General features: G+C 42.5%; 1 protein-coding gene across 16 annotated transcripts in view; it reads left to right on the top strand.

Moving 5' to 3' along the window:
- The window catches only part of STAU2 (staufen double-stranded RNA binding protein 2), a 306,203-nt gene extending 286,216 nt beyond the window's left edge, over positions 1 to 19,987 (top strand). For 15 of the 16 annotated variants that reach the window (XM_078441529.1, XM_078441532.1, XM_078441526.2 and 12 more), the window contains 2 exons: positions 17,628 to 17,716; positions 18,846 to 19,987. In XM_078441529.1, the coding sequence (XP_078297655.1) occupies positions 17,628 to 17,716; positions 18,846 to 18,939 (183 nt within the window). In that variant the 3' untranslated portion in view covers positions 18,940 to 19,987. Of the gene's footprint in view, positions 1 to 17,627; positions 17,717 to 18,845 lie in introns of those variants that run through there. The other variant, XR_013553422.2, reaches the window with a different exon arrangement.
- Positions 19,988 to 22,314: the final 2,327 nt, after the last annotated feature.

Below are 22,314 nucleotides of genomic sequence, written 5' to 3'. Positions count from 1 at the left end.
ATAACTAGTCTTAACGTCTCCAGGTTCACTCTGTGAGCCTGGCATCCCACATGCCCTGCTATAAATTAAACATTAACTCCATGCCAGATTTGGTGCTACAGCTACCAAAACAAATAAGACCCAATTCTACTTTATTCTGGAGACTTATAATTTACCCTAAGAAGATAGACCTGTAGATGCCTCAGCAAATGAGTGCAATGACATGACAATACTTGTGGTAGAGCCTAATTACTCACCACACATGCTTCCTCTTCTCCTCAGCTCACAGCCAGACTTAGCACCCAACCTAGAGATGGGTGTGGTCGTGGAGTTAGGTATAGTCATGTCACTGGGTTCTGGTCAATGGAGTATGAGGGCTTTCTGTCCTCTTTCACAAAATTCTCCTACACACTATCTTCTGTTTTATTTTCCCTTCCACTTGCTGAGTGGAGAGGACCATAATGCTAGCCTCGAAGAGGAAAGAGTCATAAAATGGAAGGGATCTGGTACCTTGTTTGACCAGGATCCACAGCCCAGGAACATTCAATTGGTCTTTTCATGAGCATTGAGATTCTGGGGGTGTTTGGGCAGCAGTTATCTTGACTAATACACAGAGCACAGAAATCACAAGTTACTACTCTCTTCCAAACATAGAAAGGCTTCATAGAGGAGGTGCCTGATTTCCCTTGGGGCTCATCCCACATTGCCTCTCAGATACTACTTACATTTACAGATCAGGAATTGCATTGTTGCTTTTTATGCTTGTCCTCATTCATTAATTTTTCTCTTTTGAAATACCATTTTATCCTTACTTGGCTAACAAAACTAGCTATACAAAGCATGAAAGTTGCACGCTATCAAATTCCAAATGGCTTATTGCTTTTAGCACCCTCCCCCCTTTCAGCAAATTCTTCCAGCCTTTTGATAACTTAATTTATATCCTTTCCACATATTTATCCAAAAGGCAGCTTTTAAATTCTGGCATGGTCACCCACTCTTCCTCCTGGGCTTTGATGCTACCAGATGCTAGAACAAAAACATTCACAATATGCCTACAATCTATTTCAATATATAATTCTATCCAACTGAATGTCAGGCATTTCTAAAGAATGCTGTTGGCTGATATAATGTCCCTTGCCCAAGTTAAGGTTTTGATTTTAAATTGCATATTGGAATGCCTTGTGTTACGCTTTCCCCCAATTTATAAATCTATCACAGATTCTCTTTCCAATCTATCTTGCCTCCTTAAAAGATTAACCGTTAAGAGTAGAGTTTAATGTGATATCTTTAGAAAGCAAATGAACAAAAATATTTTGCTTTTGAAAGGGAATGTACCCTCAGGCAAAAGAAAAAAAATTCTGTCTCTTAATACATGTTGGGAACTGCCAGTTGTCATGCTCACAGCTTAAGATGGATTAGGATTCCATCACTGATCATCACATAAATTCTTATACTTATAACCTTACATCTTCGTCTGCAGCCAAGCAATTAGAAAAGAAAAAGACTGCGTTTGGATATATTAGAATGTGTGGAGTCTGTTAGAGTATCAGCAGTTTCTTGAAACAACTTAAGAGAATTTTTTACTTAAGTGTTCGGCAGACCTAAACCATATCCCCAAACACGTACTAAATTTCGTTTCATTTGAGAGTGAAGGTAGGGGAAGAGGGCCATTCATGATCATGATTATTTAAACATAAAGTAAATCTCTTTACTTGATTATATTGTCTTAATTAAGATGTTTTTAGGAAATCAAGATATTAGTTCTTCCTTTGAGATGATTATTTAACCATAGACTTTAAAAATTACCAAACCAAGTGTGATATTGTTGGTGATGTGCTTTTCTTTCCATGGTACCAGAAAAAGAAGATATAATGTACTTGAACTTTATAGTGACTCTGCCTTTCTCTTAGTTTAAAAAAATGAAGGCTTTCTAGAAAAAAAATATTAAAATTAATTCCAATAAAATTTATTCCACAGTTGTGATAATGTAATTGGCATCCAATAAGTTTACAACATATGAGAGCACTCACATTGGAGACTTATCATTATACTTCACTTTCTTCACTTAAAAGACTAACATTTAGCACATAATATTCCACCTGAATAATCAGTCTTTAAACATCAAATTAATGGTTGCTTCTAGGTTTCAATAAATGGGGAAAATGATCTACCCCTTAATTTCCTTAGGGAATTTCTGAGAATTAATAAAACTGAATTAATTAAAATATATTAGTAAGAATTAATAAGAATTAATAAAAATATATAAGGTGACTAGATATTCTTGAACATGACCATTGTTTTTAATCATTCATTCTTTTAAGTCATTAAACTAATAAGTATTTATTATCCATATACCCTTCTAGATCCTGAGTATTTAGCAATGAACAAAAGAGACAAATCTTTGCCCTCATGGGGCTTATGTTCTAATGGGGAACATAGAAAATAAGCAAGGAATTCATTAAATATATAATAAAACTTCAGGAGCAATAAGCACTACACATGAGGCAGTGTGAGGAGATGAGAGAATCCCAGGCTGGGCGGGGCGGGGGGGTGGCATGTGTGTGTGTAGTTCCTTTAGGTCGAGAGATCACAACGGGTGATGACTGAGTAGAGGACCAGATGGAGTGAGGAAGAGAGCCATGTGAAGATCTGGGAGAAGAGCCCCAAGTCGAGGGAAAAGCTTATGGAAACCCTTGAGACAGGAATGAACTCAGGGTGTTCTACAAAGAGGAGAGAGGCTGGTGTGGCTGGGGCTCCGTGGCTAAGGGGGAGCTCGGTAGGGAAGATATAGCTGGGTTAGTGTCTGCTAGGGCTTTAGCTCAAGTCAGAAGTTGGGGTTTTGTTCTAAGAGTGACCAGGAGCTCCTGGAGGGTCTTGAGCAGGATCTTGACCTGTTCTCATCTACATTTCACACCTACCACTCTGGATTTATTTGAAAGAATGACTTTAGGTCAGGGAGATACAGTTAGGAAGCTATGGCATGAGTCTTGCTGAGAGATGACAGTGACCTGGGCTGGGATGGCAGGAGAGCAGGAGGTGAGACACGGTTGGATTCTAGATGCATTTTAAAGAGAAATTCGTTATCGAGTTTTGTGTGGGAGGTGAGCAAGGTTGATTCCCAGGGTCTTTTGTCAGAGCTGCTGTTTGAATGAGGGTTCCGTGTTCTGGGAGAGGAATGGTTTGGAGAATGGTAATCACAAGTTTGAGTCTGGGCTGATTGAAATGCCTTTCACGCACCTAAGGGGAGAAATCCACCAGGCAATTGTATGTGTGAACCCTAGGGCAGAAGGCTAGGCTGAAGATAGGTATTGGGGGCCACGAATATTTATAAAGGATTTGTCATAAGCCTCAATGAAATCGTCTAGGGAGAGAATAATGACAGAGAAGATAAGAGTCCCAAGGATGGACTTAGGGGCACCTGGGTGTCTCAGTCAGTTAAGCATCCGACTTTGGCTCAGGTCATGATCTCGTGGTTTGTGGGTTTGAGTCCCACGTCTGGCTCTGTGCTGACAGCTCAGAGCCTGGTGCCTGCTTCGGATTCTGTGTCTCCCACTCTCTCTGCTTCTTACCTGCTTATGCTCTGTCTCTCTCTGAAAAATAAACATTAACAAAAATTTTTAAAAAATTATAAGAATTCGGCTCCAGAGCCAGGCCATCTGGATCCAAATTCCAAATCTACCAAAAGCAAGTCACGTTGGCCTCACAGAAATTACTTCCTCTGTGTCTCCGTATCCTCACCGTTAACCGGGGATGAGGAGCAAACCTACCTGTTGTGGTGACTGTGAAGACTGAGTTAGGAATGTGACGCCTTTAGACGAAAGTGAATGTCAACAGCACAAGATGCCATATCATCTAATAGTTGAGATTTTTATTTGCCCAAGGTCATGTGCCTAGTTGAGGTGGAGCCAGTTATAGAGCCCAGTTTTGCTGGGCTGCAAATTGTGGATTTTTAGCCACTTTGCTGCCTTGCCTGTGAGCAGTAAGCAGGGAGCCAGAGAGAATACCAGTTAGGATCTTTTCCCCGGAGGGTCAACTGCTAAACATGTTCCACACAGTACTGTTTACTGCAGACACCCCCAGGACACCTCCCTCAGATGCATCCGTCGCTTGATGCCTTTGATAGGATGGTTTTAATGATTCGGTCTTCTAAATGGAGACGTTGAGAATAGATACTTTCTCACATAACCAGTGGTGAAGCTCAGGTCCAAGTTTTACCTTTCACACGGAGAACTCAACTTTCACCTACAAACCATACTCAACACATTACACAGCTCCATCCATCACCTCCCTGATAACCCTTGTCTTCCTGTATGTGTGCTGGTGTCCTTTACCTGTGTGGCCTTGTCTGTGTAAGCAGGCCTGATGTGAGTATCAGAGAGCCCCAGAGGTGAGCAGCCCTTTCCGGCCCCCCGCGGCCAGCATTGCCTCCCACCTGACAGACGACCCAGCCAGTGGAACCACGCAGTGCACATCACCGGCCCCACCTCAGCAGCCAGCCGCACTCCCAGGGGGCACAGTCCCCTTCCTGTTTGGAGGCCAAATCCCTTTGCCCGTGGCTTCCATCTTTTGGGCTTGACCCAGCTTTCCCCAGAGCAAGGTGCTTCCGTCTTCTACACAACACCTTTCAAATTGTCCAGGACACTGTGCCCATCGATTCCCACCCACCTCCCAGTCCAGCCATTCTGAACTGCCTTGCACGAGGAGCCCCCCCCCCCCCGCCTCCGCTGACAACACCCTCCTCTCACAGTTTGCCCCACTGAAAAAGTCCTCCTCACCCTACATCTCACCCCAAGTGTTGCCTCTGTGTGACTTCCGGTGTTCCCTGGAGAGAACCTGAGTGCCCTTTCTCAGTTTGACTTCAGCTGTACATTCTTTCTTACAGCGATTATCTTGGTAGATTGGTGTTGGCCTCATGCCTTTCTCCCTGCTGCAAGACCCAGCGCAGAAGGCAGGGACTGTGCATGTTGCTCTTGGTTTTCCTGGTACCTTGTGTGGAGCCTGGTTCTCCATAAATATTTGTTGAGTGAATGATGGTACCCAGTTGTGAATCAGATAGGCCAGGCCCCTTCCTCTAGTAGATCACAGACTGTGACAAGTGTTATGAGGAAAATGAACAAGGTTATGTGATTTGCTGGGGGTGGGGGGGACACCCTAGATGGGGTGTTCACTCCCTCTGCCCCAACTCAACCGGAGCTGAGACCTGAAGGCTGACAAGCGGCCAGTCATGAGAAGGGGTGGCCAGAAGGACCGGCCAGCCTGAATCCGCGAGGTGGGAAAGAGCTTATCCCTGTTGAGGAACAAAAAGGAGGTTAGGACAGAGCATTCGGGGTGAAAAGGAGAGTGATGCATGGGTCCCTAAGGGTGGGGGCCGGTCCTCACAGGGTTTAGGTGATGACTGGCTTGACACTGGTGTGCCGCTTGCTTGGAGTGGGGCGAGAGCTCCTTCAGTCCTGCCTGACGTGGCCAGCAGACGGCCAGCGGCATCAACAAGACACCCGGCACAGCTGGCCCCACTTCTTCCCAAGCCCCAGCCTTCTCTTTCCCGGACATTCTCCTTCTCAGGCCCAACACCAGCTGGTCTCAGGAGAGTACGGTATCAGACCTTCACACCCCCGTGTGACTCGCAGTGCCCCGCTAAAGGAATGGTGGCTTAAAACAGCACCTACGTATCATCTCACAGGCTGTAGTCGGAAGTCAGACACCATCTCACCGGGCTCAAATCAAGGTGTCAGTGGTGCTGTGTTCCTTTCTGGAGACTCTGGGGGGAATCCGTGCCCTTGCCTTTTCTAGCTTCTGTAAGCTTCCTACATTCTTTGCTTCGTGGTCCCATCATTGGCATTCAAAGCTAGTAAGGCACATCCCTCTGAGGCTTCTGGCACCGTCATGTGACCGTCTCTGACCAGAGCTGGGAGAGGACCCCTGAGGTTAAAGACTTGCGTTTGGATTGGCCGTGAATCCCCCCTCCGCAGGTCCCATCGGGAATTGGATCCTGGACATCTTTGCCATTATTCTGCCTTCCACAGGACTCCTAGCTCTTAAAAGAACAGTCAGATACAACGTGTGGACTGTTGGGATGTAGATTCAAAAACCAACATTAAAAGACATCTTTGAGGCCATCAGGAAAAGTTTAACATGACCCAGGTATTTAGATGATAAAAAGGATTTGTTCTTAGTTTTGTTAGGTGTGATCGTGGCATGTGTCTTTATCTGATACCTGATTTGGAATCCTACAGGAAGACATGAAGATACATGAAACAAGATTGGAAAAGTACTGATAATTCTTTTTTTTTTTAATTTTTTTAATGTTTGTTTTTGAGAGAGAAAGAGAGAGACAGAACACAAGGGGAGGGGTAGAGAGAGGGACACAATTGCAAGCAACCTCCAAGCTCTGAGCTGTCAGCACAGAGCTTGACGTGGGCCTCGAACTTGTGAACCGTGAGATGATGACCTGAGCCAAAGTCAGACACTTAACTGACTGAGCCATGCTGGTGCCCCAAAATACTAATAATTCTTGATCTGAGTGATAGGTGGTGGGGCGGGGGGGGGGGGGGGGCAGGGGGGTTCAGTATACACTATCCTTTGTACTTTTTTGGATGTTTGGAACTTTTATTTTAAAAAGTAAATATATATACTTTTATTTTAAATATATATTATATATTATATTATATATATATTAATATTTATATATTATATAAATAAAATATATAAAAATATATATAAAAATATAAAATGTATATATTAAAAAGTAAATATATATACTTTTATTTTTAAAAGTATATATATATATGTATGATCAGATATCAGTAAGAGGCTAAGGAGATCCATTTGGGATGGAGGTAAAGATCTATTCTGGCCCCCTCTCTGCGGCAATTTGACCACTAGGATGGCCACCAAATGCCCCAAGAAAAGAAATCAGGCTTCTGCATGCCTCACTCATTGAGGGAATCAGCAAGGCCTGTGAACTTGGACTCTATTTCAGTACAACCAAAAGTTCAAAACTAAACAAAACTTTATAGGTTATATTGTTTGACCATCATTCCCTGTTGTTCCCAGCTACCCCCTACAGCCATGCAATCTAAGAACCCATTAAATGCAATAAAAACTATGAAATAACTATACATTTTTTTTCAATCATATGCTCAAACCTAACTGGAATTTCTGAATAGGCAGAGCAGTGTGTGTCCATATTCAGTAACAATGCTTCTCCTTCTCTTCGTAGTAGGATGTCAAAGAACCAAGAAATCCCAAAGAGACCTTTAGGACAGTGGGGAGAAGGGCTGCCAAGGCAGAATTCAGGCACCATTGCCCTGCAGAATCAGGCTCGCCTTGGGTGGGAGAGGCTCACCTCTGTTCCTGTTTCAGGATGTGCCACCCCATTGTTGGGTCCTCCCAGGTAGGGTTTCCCAGGCACTTTCTTTGTAGCCCTCACATTAGCCCAGGGAAGGGGGAAGCACTGGTTACAGACATCAAAGATGACAGAAGCCAAACCCAAATGGGTGACATTTCAAAAAGTCAGTAACTATCATCTGTATTCCTTGGAGGTAGATTGTGGACAGAACCTTCTCTTACATGGATAGAGATGACCCAGCTCTACTTTCTCGGGACCATTTATCCTAAAGCATATTGGCTGCAGAGCCCGCATGAGGGTGAGGATGGGAGGGGTGTGTGAAAGAAGGAGACAGAGCCTCATAGGAGAGAAGCTTTGGAAGATGCCCTGAAGTAAGGAAAAGCCAGCTAGAACAAGATGCTCACTTACAGAATAGAGAGAAGACAAAGCACAAATGTGTCTGTGAGTACTTATCTGTCTTAGGGGGCTCCAGATGGAAGCTGGTGGATAACCAACCAAGCAATATTCCTTGAGGATCTTCTGTAAATACATTGTGCTAGTTTCAAACAGGAAAATGGCTCTTCCAACCAAGGGCTGACCGACTACGTGAGAGACAGGACATAAACACGTTGAAGACAGCCCACAGTTCAGGGAAGCAAATGGCAAGGGCTGTCAGAAGTTCATGGGTAGGAGACAGGCTGGGAGTCAGAGAAGTCCACCCTAGGAAAATGAAAGACTGCAGGAGCAAAGGTGTAGAGGTAAAAAAAAAAACTCAGATGTCTCCATCAGACAGGAGGCAGACCAGACAGACCAGGGTGGAAGATCCATGTGGGCAGGGCTTCTGCAATGTTGGTGTCTCTCAGGCCAACTGGCCGGGGAGCTCTTGATAACACTGACACCCGCCAGGTGTTCCTGAGGCTGGTGACCAGTCTGTTGGCTCAGACATCACACTCTGGGAAACACACTGTAATGAAATTGCAGTAAATGAGGTTATAGAGTAGAATGGGGCCAGCTGATGCATGGCCTTGAATGCCAGGCCAAGGATACAGAATGTTATTTGGTGGCTGGAAGTTAGTAGTGGCTTTTGATTAAGGGGAAGGCATAATGATAGGGTTCTCTTAGGAAGAAAGATGGGTAAGCAATGTGCTAGAAAAAAGATAGAAATGTGTAAAAAACTGGACATAAATAACATGGAGATAGAAAGTATAAAGAATTTTATGACTGGTTGTCGGTCTCAGCAGAGAAAATTGTGTAATAAAAGCTTTCATTCATGGTCCAGACGTTAACCTCTCAAACAATCCAATGCTGTAAGTGTTGTAGTCTCCAATTTACAGATGATGAAAAAGAAGCTCAGAGAGATAAAGTAACTTGCATAGACACAACTTGTCTACAGTAGGGCTGGAATTTTAGTCTAGGGCTGACGGGCTCCAAATGCCATGCTCTCCTCCCTTCCTTGTGCAGATGACAGGTAGAGTGTATTAGCTGTCTCTTGCTGCAATGACAAATTACTAGACTTAGTGGCTTAACCACACAAATGCACTATCTTAAGGGGCACCTGGGTGGCTCAGTTGGTCAAGCATCCAACTTCGGCTCAAGTCATGATCTCATGGTTCATGAGTTCAAGCCCCACATTGGGCTCTCTGTCATCAGCAAGGAAGCCTGCTTTGGATCCTCTGTCCCCTTCTCTCTGTGCCCCTCCCCTGCTCATGCTCTCTCTCTCTCTCTTTCTCTTTCTCTCATCTTTCTCAAAAAATAAATAAACTTGGGACATCTGGGTGGCTCAGTTGGTTAAGTAACCAACTCTTGATTTCGGCTCAGTCATGATTTCACGGTTTCATGAGTTCAGGCCCCATATCAGGCTCTGTGCAGGCAGTGTGGAGCCTGCTTGGGATTTTCTCTCTCCCTCTCTCTCTCTCTCTACCCCTTCCCCACTCACACTGTACCTGTCTCTCTCAAAATAAATAAATAAATAACTTTAAAAAAAGAAAAAATTTTAATATATAAGTAATAAAACAAATGATTATCTTAGAGTTCTGTAGATTCTCTATAGAGAACCCCTGGGCTAAAATCCAGGTATCAGCAGTTCTTTTTTTTCTTTTCTTTTCTTTTTTTTTTTTTTTGGCTTGAGGTGCAAATTGGTCTTCTTGGCTTTTCCAGCTTCTGGAACCCACCTCCATTTCTTGGCTTGTGTCTTCCTTTCTCTGTCTTCAAAACTAACAACATTACTCTGACCATTTTCCCCAGCCCTGTCTTTCTCTCTCACCAAATTCGGGAAAGATTCTCTGATATTAAGGACTCATGTGATTAGATTGGACCCACTTGGATAATCCAAGGTAATCTCCACATCTCAATGTTTATACCTCAGTCTTATCTGCAAAATCACTTTTGCCTTGTGAGGTAACATATGCACATCCTGGAGATCAGGACATAGACACTTTGGTGGGGGGGGGGGGGGGCATTATCCTGCCAAGCACAGAGTGATGCTGCTGCCATTCTTGGACACTTGGTTTTGTGCCCAACAGCATGTTTGGGTAGCACACCATTACAAAGGGGATTTTTTGTTGAATCAACAGTAATGAAATAAAGGACAACACAGGAATTTTTAAAGGAATGGTGTTGGTAGAACAGAAACAGTATGGTTGGAGTAAGAGCTGGCAGCATGGATGCCACTGCTAAAATTTGTTCTAAACACACTCCAAACATTCCTCTGCATCGTTAATCCCACTTAAATTTGACTCTGTCATTGTCAAGATGAGCAGCTACATGGATTACCCAATGTAGGAGCGTGACCACAGAATATAGATGATGCCTAAGTCTGTAGTTTCAGTGCCAAAGTTTGTACTAATTCCCCAAATTCTAGAGTCAAATTCCTATTCTCTGCTTTAGTAGTCTGTCTAAAATATGCATGCCTTCAGACCACTGCCGGACTTCTTTTTATTTTATTTTATTTTATTTTATTTTATTTTATTTTATTTTATATTTTATTTTATTTTTTGATGATGAGTAGCCATTACCTTAGCAGGCTGACATCCCTTTGTTCCAACAGTAAGCCATTTATAAAGTATGAGTTTTACGGAAATTATATGAACCAATAGGTTTATGTGAGCATAAATGGAAAGTGCAGGCTATATGAAATTGTTAGAATCAGGGCAGCAAATGGTTTAGTTAAAGCTCAATATAATCCTTTATCATTTTATTTTTAAAGTCCTATCACTGATTCATCTGAAATGTGATAGACTGAGGATCTTATCGTAATGTGACAAAATTTAGAAATACAATTTTCTCTTTTGGGTTTCTTTTATTTTATAGAAAGAGAGAGTTGGCATTTTGTTATAGACCTTTCAAAGCAAGAAAATGATAACTCAGGAACATTAAAATTCACGTTCTTTGGGCAATAAGCCCTAAGCTTACTGAAGAACCTGCTGGTTTGCAGTCACTGAAATGATTTAATAGGGAGCCAGTCTCAAAGATTGTTGAGACAAGAAGTTAGGAGAGTCCTCAACTACAAGTGAGGGCGGTTGCTGTTGAAGCCTATCGTTTTCTCATTTAAGAAGCCTGATTTAGTGAGCTGCACATATGATCACAGTGTGCATTCTGAAATGAATCTAGCAGTGAGAGTGGCTCCCAGGAAGAGTTCCACATGAACAAGCGCCTCAGGAGGAAAAGGCAAACAAAACAAACCTTGGGCACTTGCTTAAAAATGAAGGCCACATTCGGGCATGTGTGGTTGCCGTTGATTTTAATGGGAACATCCTGTCTGTTTCTGGGATTCAGAACATAAAACCGGTGGGAAAAGTGTGAAATGGGGAAAAAAAGAAATAAAAGTATCCATTGGGCATTGTGTTTAAAGATGAGAAGAACTGTGTGTCATAAAGGGATGAGTTAAAATTCACATTTTGCCAGTGAAGACCATTGTTGTGTCTCAAAAAATTCTTTAATACCGTTGCGTTTGATTCCTGAAAAAGGAAGCAGGAGGAATAGGCACTGGTTTCAACACAATTTGCTAATTTCTGATTGACAAGAGGAAAGTTAGAAATTGCAGAAATGGCTGGGAAGACTCACCTCCATTCTGCAGACACACACACACACACACACACACACACACACACACACACACAAAAGCGCATGCATGCGTGCAAACCAAGACCAACAAACAGGCATGGAAAGTATCTTACTGGCATCTTGTTTCTGGTATTGCTATAACTACGCACAAAACAAGTGATACATGAAATGGTAGCGACATCTGTTCAAGAACCTGTGGGGCTTTCCTCACAAAACAGTTGTAAAATCTTTTGGGGACAAAAATATTTCTACGTATCTGTGTAGATGCTTTCTTTTAAGGGAAACACACACACACACGCACACACACACACACACGAACAAGTGTTGAGCTGAAAAGACAAGAATAAGAAAAAGAAATGTCATCCATGTCTTAAAATGCTTCTTTAATTTTTCTCCTTTCAAACCAAGCTACGTGAATTGCCTCGAAGGTACCGATTTTTTTCTTTTTTCTTTTCTTTTCTCTCCTCTTTTCTTAGAATCTCAAAACATGTAAATTGTCATAAAGCTAAAGTTTAAGATTCCCCTTGGTCAGACCGTAGTAACACACACTTGAATGCTGAGTGAGTTTGTTTTTATTTGGTAGGAAACATTTTCTGACCTTGGAAATGAAATTGTTCAGTTGTCTGTTTGTTTATGGTGAAGCTGTATGGAGGGTTCTGGGTACTTGTGTTCTGGGTACTTTGAAATTCTCAAATCCACAGTGTATGGGAAGTTATACAACTTGGGTTTAATCATCGTTCAGGATGTTCCTCATTAAGGAACCCAGATTTACCTCCTTCCCACGACTCCCCAACATTAGTTTACATTTATCACACAGCAAACTGTCCAGGCTGAGGGGGTGAACTGCAAACAGTAGGAGCTGAGCCTCTCGTTATCTATTTACCCTCTCAGTAGTAGACAATGTAGAACTTGTGCCTTGAGCAGGCTGCAAACGTCTCTCCAAATGAGTTATTCGACTTTTCCCTCACTCCAGTGTCCTTTAATATCAGGTAGCATTTTTATAATATAGTCTTGTTTTAAATAACTGGCCTCTAGCAAGTACAATTTATTCAGTTGGAATGGTTGAAACATGGAGATTTTGTTAGATTTTACCATCTTCTGGACAGATTTGGATGTGCAAAGTAACATGTCTTGGTGGACCATTAAATGTTAGCATTTGTTGGCAAAGCCATTCCATTATACATTGTTCTTTGAAATGACTGATGATTGAGTCTTGCTAAATGTAATGTGGCTATTTTGGACATTGCTGCATTATCCTATTTTTGTAGCCACTTTGCTGTGGAAAGTGAAGCACACCCATCTCACAGATGGAATTTTTTAATCTGCAAAGTATCCTTTCTGGGAAAGTGGTGGTTGATGAACTGGGGGTAGGGTGGCAGCTCCCCAGCTGAGCTCATGACAAGTGAGAGATGAGGCAGCCAGGGCCGGTGTTCCATTCATACCTGTGGGCGGATGCACCTGGTGGGCAGCCCCTGCCCATCTCTGCTTTCCTAAAAGTACTTAGCTTATCACTCTCTATAAATCACAGCCAAGCCCTCCGTCCTTTCCCTGTCCGTTCATCTTCCCAATCCCAGCATCCCAGCCCCTCCCCTTGCTGCAGCATCCTGCATGCCACAGTCCCAGGCAAACCGTGCAGCTTGATTTTCCCTCTGGCCAGCAACCCCTGGCGGGTGAGGAATGAACTCTTCTCAGAACAACAGAGGGGAGATGAATAAATGATCAAGACTTGGTACCCTTAGAATGTTGAGAAATGGAGAATTGAATCACCTTGTTTGGGAGCCGTTGGGTAATTCAAGTGACAAAATAAGTACCGTAGCAATTCAATTTTAGCCCAATCTACACTTGTTACAGAAGCACTGAACAGAGCCTCAGAAGTCAACCCACAAGATAATAAATCCCTTGTCTAGAAAATGGAGATAATTGTATGAGCTTACCTCCAGTAATTATTGTGGGGGAATAATTAATAGAATGAGGATGGAGGAGGGAATAAGAGTGATCTGGAAATGATAATATTGAAAAAAGTCATGCTGAAATTGGCTTAGGTGTGAAGGAAATAAAGTGATCTGGTCAAGAATGTGCACTGGGTTCAAATCCATGCTCTGCCACTTACTAGCTGTGTGACCTTTGAATAGGTTACTGAATTCCTCATGGGTAGGACCTACCTGCAGGGCTGTGGGAACACCTGAGGCCACTCAGGTAAATGGCCTGGTTTCATGACTATGGCAGGGTGATGCTCATCAAATGGTAGCTATTACTGTTTACAGAGAAGATAAATCGTCTTCATTGTCTTTTATAAATTAGCAAGAAGTCCTCTCCTATTTATAAGCAATTGTATTCAGGATTATCAATAAGATGTGGGTTGAAATTATCTCATCAGATAAATAAGGGAATATTGTTTGGAAGCCTTTAAGCATACCTTTGGAGGGAAGCAGCCACACAAGAATTCTGAAAATCCGTTCATGGCATTGAGTGAAAGAGCACGCCGCCCTTCCAGCCTGCAGGACATTCTTTGTGTGACGACAGGCATTTTGAAAGTGCACAGAGACCTGCCCGACATGTTGATAAAATCATCCAGGAGATTTTGCAAGAGCCAAAACACTGAACCTGCTCTCTGAGACCTGGCCTGCATCTCATATGTTGGATAGAAGAGAGCAGGTGTCACGGGGTCCTGGACTTGGTGTAGCAAGACATTTGGTTCTTGGTATTCAGGCAACAAGTATTCCAATGACAACTAGTAAAATGGGCTGCAATTAGCCTATATGTGACTTTTTAAAGTTGTTTTTTAAATTTTTAAAAGTCATTTTTGGTTGTCATTTTGGGACCAGGGAGCCCTGGGGTTCTCTTGTGTCTCATTCAGCAATATGACATTGCTGATTTAAATTTACAGGCACTAAAGAGCTTTCCACAATAGTTCATGTGGGAAGCAATTGATAAAAATTGGCGTTCCTGACAATAATCCACATACTAATGGATCAGAAAAAAAGAATAGTTATTTAACTTTTTTTTTATTTTAAAAAAGGTGCTCCTGAGGGGCTCAGTCACTTAAGCGCCTGGCTCTTGATTTTGGCTCAGGTCATGATCTTGCAGTTTATGAGATTGAGCCCCGCATTGGGCTCTGCACTGACAGTGCGGAAGCCCCTTCAGATTTTCTCTCACCCTCTCCCTCTGCCCCTCCCTGCTCGTATGCCCATGCACCCTCTCTCTCCCTCTCTCAAAAATAGACATTTAAAAAAAAGAATAGGTGTTCATTTGTTCAAAATTGTTGAATATACAAAGACCTGTAAGTTCGTTAGTACTCCCCCCCACTCCGCCCCACCAATGTAGTCGGGCTATCTGGAAAAATCAGGCATGGACTGCTCTTTAGAGCTTTGCAGTGAGTGGGCCTCATGCCTCACCCAGTACATGCATATGTAAGGCAGGACTCCAGAGCTCAGGTTCATGTAACAAGCCCATGAGAATGTGCACACCCACAGGACTTTTCCCAGGGTAGTCACCTGGGAAGGCTGTCCAGCACAACCCAGCATTGCAGGACTTAGAAGGACCTCAGAGATTACCCAAGTGATTTTAAATGAGAGCCAAATCCCTCTGCAGGTTTCTTTTGGGGGAGGGGAATTGTCCAAATCTGGGTCTTTTGAGGCTCAATTTAATTTTTGAAAGCAACCAAACTTCACTCAAAGCCAGATCTAGTGAATAAGGTAAATGGTCAGGATGGACAAATGAAAACTAAGGTGGGGCCATAAAATGACAAAACTGGTTGGCTCTAATGACCCACAAAGTGGTTCTGAGAGATTAATTCCAAAAGCACCTAAAGAAACATCAGCTCCTCAGATTACTACTGTGGTCACAACCTCTCTGAGGGAGGTAAAAAAGCTCATGTCAGATCTAAAAATATTCATGCTTTTTGGCCCAGAAATTCAATTTCTAGGAATCTATCATAAGGAAGTTATTGAGATGGTATGCAAAAATTTAACTATTTGAAATCTGGATGCAGTGTTAATAATCACTTAAATTTGGGAGTGTCCTAAATGTCCAACAGTAGGGATTGGCTGAATATAGAAGGACCTCTAAAGTCAATATACTGAGCAGTCACGCAAAATAATGCTACTGAAGTGTTTTTATTGATATGGAAAACTGCTCACATTCAATGAAAAGAGCAGGTTATAAAATGGTGTGAAGATATGATCCAGGTGAAAATTTGTACATATGGGGAAGGGATAGAAAAGTAAAGGGAAAGACATTAGACCAAGTAGTAAATGGTGGATGGGCCTGTGAATATTTTCACACTGTTTTTGCTTGTACCTCTTATGATTTTCCTATAATGAAAATTATTTTTATAATAAAAATATAATAAAAAGAAACATCACAGAAATGAAAAGGAGGTTCTACTGTCCTTAAGGAGGCATTATGATGGACCTATTTTAGTTTGTTAGAGTTCTCATAGCAAAATGCCACAAACTGAGTGGTTTAATAAACAGAAATATATCTTGTCACAGTTCTGGAGGATGGGAGTCCAGAGTCAAGGTGCTGGCAGTTTTGGTTCCCTCTAAGGGTGTGAGGGAGAATATGTTCCAAGGCCTCTCCATAGCATCTGGCAGTTTGCTGGCAATCGGTGACGTCCCTTGGCTTCTGTTCTATCACTTCAATCTCTGCCTTCCTCTCCACAGGCTGTTCTCCCCGTGTGTGTGTGTGTGTGTGTGTGTGTGTGTGTGTGTGTGTGTCTACATCCTAAGTTCCCCTTATTATAAGGACATTAGACATATTGGCTCTGGGCCCATTCTATTCCAGTGGGACTTCATCTTACTTAGATCTGCAATGTCCCTGTTTTCAAATACAGCCACATCTGAGGTATTGGGGGTTAGAACTTCAACATATAGATTTGGGGAGTAGTGGGGGGGGACACAATTCAACCAGCAATAGTACCGCAATGAAATAGCCACACTGCTTCTACCCAACTGAAAGTACTGCTTACCTGCCATGTCAGCCTGTGCCAGCTGCTGTACACATAGTACGAGCGTGGGCCAAGACCAGGAGTTGGGGGGGGGGGGGGGGACACCGACATCCCTGCTCAATTTTCCTGGAAACCTAAAACTACTCTTAAAAAAATTAAGTCTATTAATTTAAAAAGGAAAACCAAAAAATATGTTACAAATAATGAAATTTGCAAGGGATCACACAGTCAGCTACCCAAAAGGGGCCTTTGGCAGATAAAAGTTTGGGAAACTGCAAGAGTTAGCCCTTTTTCAAAGGTAGTTGAGAGGATACAGATGACCAAAGTGTGACCCAGTGGGATCTCCAGGATTCAAACAACGCTGGCCGCTCACACCTATCTCAGACTCAACAAAGCCCTTCTAATGGAGCTTTAAGAGGGTGGGGGATGGGGGAGGGGAAGGAGAACCAAATTCTTATTCAAAGAAATAACAATTTGGAACGTGCACAAGAGTGTCAACAAGTTATGTAGATCTTATCAGCATCGCATTTTTGGTGCCTCCCAGCTATCCAGCGAGGCTCAGCCAGCCTGTCAACACCCTTCAGCATCCCACGCAAGACGGGCATATCAACACCTCGGGAGGCTCTGCTATGGCCAGGCCTGCCTCCCCGGGGCCCCAAAGAGTGCACGTTTTCTCTCTCCTCACAGAATACCATCGTACCATCCCCTTTGTATGCATGAGTGTCTTGGGCCGATTTCTCTGCTCACATCCTGTGATTTGGTTGGGGATAGCTATAAAATGGAACAATACCTTTATGCTAACTTTGGAAAGAGTACCTAACTTGGGAAAATCTGATGTTGCATTGCCTGAAGGAAGGGAATGTGTAGTTTCAGTAATGTGAGGAGAAAATGTTATTATAGTCAAAATATAATACATTATATTTATATATGTATTTATATATATATGTGTATATATATATTTATATGTCAAACTATAATAGGCTTATACTAGGTGCTTCTACATTTGCAGATAAAAACTTTGTGATTTTACAAAATTATGGATGGGGGCTAAGGCATGAAACTTTGGAGATTCTCCTCCCCACCTCCTCCCACTTCGCCACAGAAATAAGGCCCTTGTAGCATACAATTGCTTCGTGATAATACAGCCTTTCAAATGTAATTTTGCTAAATGATGCAAAAAAAGCATTTATTTAGACCAGTGAAAATGATAGTCTTTACTATACATCTCAGCTTTCTTTTACAATTACCTGTTTATTAATATTAAAGTCAATGAATGGATCTCCTTGTTTGTGTGTTTGTTTTCATTTTTAGGCAGCTTTAAGTGCCTTGAAACAATTTTCTGAACAAGGACTGGACCCAATGGAAGGGGCAATGAATATTGAAAAAGGTTCTCTTGAAAAGTGAGTAAATCTTCTGCTATATTCTTACATTTCTAATTTTGCAATTGTACAAAAAAAATAAGATATAGATAACAATAAGGTAAAAAAAAACCCTCAAGACAATAATATCTATATCTTATAAAATTATTCATATTACAGTTAAATGTAAATAAATGAGAAACGATATATATATGGTCATTTTCATTTCCTCTAGTACATATGTGAAAGTTTTAATCTACTAATTGATCATTTTTTTCTCCATTTCAATGCCTTTGTTGTAAATATTTATGTGAGTTTTATTGACTATAGAGACTTGCACAACTTTTAAAATACTGTTTTTACTTCATACTGTTGAGGTTTCTTCTGTCTAAACCTTTTCTGACATACAAACTTGCGCTCACACTCCTGCTAAGTTGTGAGCGCAAGAGAGAGAAAAGAAAAAGAAGTCCAGAAGAGGTATCCCCTCCCCTTGACCGCATTTTGTTTTCCACGTTGTTCTAGAAACACAAGCACCCGTTGCCACAAAAGTGTGGCTCCCAAGGACTGCAAAGGCAAGAATGTAGCTGTAGCAAGAATTTCTGAAATCGAGTGCATAGTTCTTTTTTATGATATCGAATGTCAGGTCTCACCTGAGCGACTGAATTTTAGGTCTCTCCAGAGGCCCAATTTATACTAAAGAAATTGAAAGCAATTGCATTTACATAGAGGAATCCGAATTCTTTCCAAGCCCTAAAAATCGCAGGTGAGATTTCAAAACGCCCATAGGAGATAACGTTTTTTAGAATGAAAACAAACCGATAACCCAGGAAGTGAAAAACAGATACATTGATCCTCCGGTTAAATAAGCATAGCCCCAAAACAGCATTTGGTCATTAATATGTAAGAGGTGAGAGCGTGAGAAGAAAGCATTTGGTAAACAGACGCGGTATTTTCTGTTGTCTATAGATTGGCAACCATTTATAAGCTAATTTAATCAAAACCATTTCCACATGATCTCATCAGTAGACTATCTGAACATAAATATTGTTGTTTCACTTTAAAATGTCACTTTTGTGGTGACCTTTGAATCCTGTGTGCCATCTGCTAATAAACATGTCTGAAGACGTGCAACCCTGGACCTTCAGCTCTTGTTAATGTATTAATCTTCCAGACAAGCCCAGCATCTGGGAGAGAAAGCGGACAATAACCAGACACACCCGGGCTCCATCGCTCAGGACTGCAAGAAATCAAAGTCGGTCATCTAGCAGCTCCCAGAACCACGGCTGCCACCACATCCTTATAAACCTGTCAGCACGCATGAGGGTGTCTGTGTTCAAGGAAATGAATGACTAATACCATTATTTGAGTCTTATGTGAAGACAACACTATTCTAACACAAGAGATAATATACATAGTACTGTTTATTCAACTGGGGAAAAATAAAACTTTGAGCATTTCCCTCGGAACTTGAGATCAGATCATAACTCACTTGCCCGGAGGCAGGAGAAATCTGATCCTGCTACTGGAGCTTGAAATAACAATTAATGAAAAGTGTTAGAAACAGAGGTAAAAATTTTAAATGATTAATAGAGAAATTGGGTTTGGTTCCGTTGTTATGATTGTTTTGTCGTGGAGCTTGTGTTCAGTTATATTCTCTCTCTCTCTCTCTCTCTCTCTCTCTCTCTTGTTTTAAATAATGCTTGACGATTCAAAGATTAACCAATGATGTGCTGTGGAATGTGATGGTCGTTGTCTTCATATAGAGTCACACCGTTTCTCTTTTTATGCGGATATTTATAATCTTCATCCTGTATCAATACGAATGACTTTGAGGTGCACGCCTCAAAGATGTATGCAAACAAACAAGGTTTAAATCAGGTCAGATATTTTATTTACCATATGAAATCGTGTTAGGAACAACTAGTTTCAATATACTCCAGGAATTAAAAAACAAAAACAAGAAAAAAAACAGTTGTGGGTTTTGAGCTCCATAATACTATTAGCCACTAAGGAGGCGTCTTGCCTCCACTGACCATTTCTCCAGATGCCACGTTCCGTTGTGGAAGTCGCACCCACCCTCATCCGTGTGTCATAGCCACTCACTGTTTGCATCGAGAGCGTTTTTAATAACTGCCTCTGGACTTGGGACAGTGAGTAGGATCAAAATAAATAATGTACATGGCGGGGAAGGGAAAGCCTGTCGGAGGAGCCGTAAGAGTCTTGCCAGCTTGTAGCCAGCCACGCTCTGGACCAGCATGTTGGAATCCAGCGTGTACCGAATGCAGTAAAAAAATTGGTCGGTTTCTGTGTGAAGTGTTGTCATTGTTGTTCTTTCGTTCCCTGGCTCTCATCTCTTAAACATCACCTCGGTGAGACCCATCCCAAAGGCCGCCACCCAGCCCAGTCATCCTGCGCCACGGTGGCTTTAGAGGGTGTCCCGGCTCCTGCGCCACCAGCTGTATCTGTGAAACTGCAGAGCGGCCTCCTGGGTGACGAGGAGCTGGGTTCCTGACCAGCCAACGTCATCTCATTGTTCAGCCTTTCTCCTTATTGATTCACAGACGTTGTGCAATGAGAAAACACTATATGGCCTAACTGCTCGACCCAACGTGACAATAGGAATATGATTATGTAAGATTTCATAAGCAAAACCACCACAAATCATGATCTGGCTGACTCACACGCGACTGGAGGATAAACAAACAGCAACATAAGGAAATAACTCGAAGGTTGTTTTTAATGATTCCCATGTGGGGAAGTCCGCCAGTGTTGGGAGGGCCGGTGCCCTCGGAGGAAATAGGTTTCGTTACATAAAGCTGGGTCCTGGTGGAGATCAGCGCATTTGTAAAGTTGGGGTTCACAAGGTAAGCCAAGCTGAACGATACGTCCTGCTGCCTCGCGCCAGGGTGCGGAGAGCCCTGAATCATTGCCTTCGAGGGGGACAGGCTGTTTCTTCTGCTCTGCCTTTTACCACCTGAGGCTTAGGCCCTCAGCCGGGTGGGGAACAGGCCCGTACGCAGCACCACTTCGGGCAGGGGCTTTAAAGTGGATCTTCAGTTTACCAAACACAATAAACACGGGCTACCTCCTGCAGCCCACGGTCAGAACAACGCCAAGGCCGTCAGGGCTGTAGGGGAGTGATGAGCCCAGGGAACAAACGAGCTAATCAGTTCTCACAACCCAAATATCTGAAACATTTAACTCTCGAGCTCTCTGACGTGAGCCATCCTCATGGCGGAGGTATCCCTGACACAGCAGAGCCGTGGTGGTGGGCGCGGGAGAGGTATGTTCGCAGAGGACCTCAAGTTTAGTGGGGGGAAATTTATTTCAAAATTCCATCCCACCTACCTGCCTGAAGAGCCCAGGAAAGCCTCCAGATGTTTGGCCCAGAACCGCAGCCCTGCCTGGGGGGAACCCTTTGGGTTTTCTTCGGGTTAGATTAGCAATGCAATTGTTGGGTGGCCGGCAGCCGCCTGCAGGAACCCGCTAGGATGCTCCGAGCTCCTTCCAAAGCGCAGTGTTATAGATCATTGGAGGGGAAGCCATTAAGTAGATTTATTGAAAGAATGTTTCTTCGGCACAAGGAGATCTTTTTGATGAAAAATGGAACTCATTATTCTTTAAAGGACACAGATTGACTTATCTCCTTTATCAATTACAGTGTCTGCTTTCAGCTTTTCTCAATCAGCGATGGGCTTTGTAGTCACTTCCCAGCGCGGAGGCCAATGTGCTTTATGAAAAAGGTTTGTTTTTACATTTTAATTGGAAATATAATATTGCACTTTGGAACTCTGACCATCCCTTTCCAGCACAACTTGCCAAAGGTTGATGGTGAGACACCACCAATCAGGCTGTGACAAGGGTATTATTCCTCCCCTTCCTGGGGTGATGTATCTGGGTTCTTCTGGCATTCTTCTCCCCAGCAGACATTCTCTGTAGTGAGTTCTGTTGTTGCTGTTGACAGCTTCAACCAAATTCCTGCACCACAAAATAAAAATAGATGAATGAAAACCTTAATGTATTATACAGAAGTTTTCAGAACTCCTAGTGACCTTGCAGATGTGGTTCAGACCAATTGGTTGGTGTTTATTCCCACTGCAGGTGAGTTATCACTGCAGCTACTTGGTGTGTTCTGTACCTTTTCATGTCCAAAGGCTACTTGTCATCATTGTGGCCAAGGATGATAGAAAACCTACCAGTTTTGGGCGTCTGGGTGACTCGACTTTGGATCAGGTCATGATCCCACAGTTGATGGGTTCGTGCCCAAGTCGGGCTCTCTGGTGTCAGTGTGGAACCTGCTTCGGATATTCTGTTCCCCTCTCTCTGTCCCTCCCCCACTTGTGCATGCTCTCTTTCTCTCTCTCTCTCTCTCAAAAAAGAATAAACATTTAAAAAATTTAAGAAAGAAAGAAGGAAAGAAAGAAAGAAAGAAAGAAAGAAAGAAAGAAAGAAAGAAAACCTAACAGTTTTGCACACAGAGCTAAGAAGTCATCAGTGGCAAAATCATATATGAATTTGTCTTCGAGTTTCCCCTAACTTACCCCACTGTGATACAGGTACGATAAATGTATAAATGTATAAATGATACATTGAATACATGCAAAACTGGATAAATGAATAAGGTACCAAAGGGATAGATA

The sequence above is a fragment of the Panthera onca genome, chromosome F2, assembly GCF_046562875.1.
Source record: "Panthera onca isolate mPanOnc1 chromosome F2, mPanOnc1 haplotype 2, whole genome shotgun sequence".
NCBI lineage: Eukaryota > Metazoa > Chordata > Mammalia > Carnivora > Felidae > Panthera > Panthera onca.
This window is presented reverse-complemented; position numbering and strand designations above follow the sequence as displayed.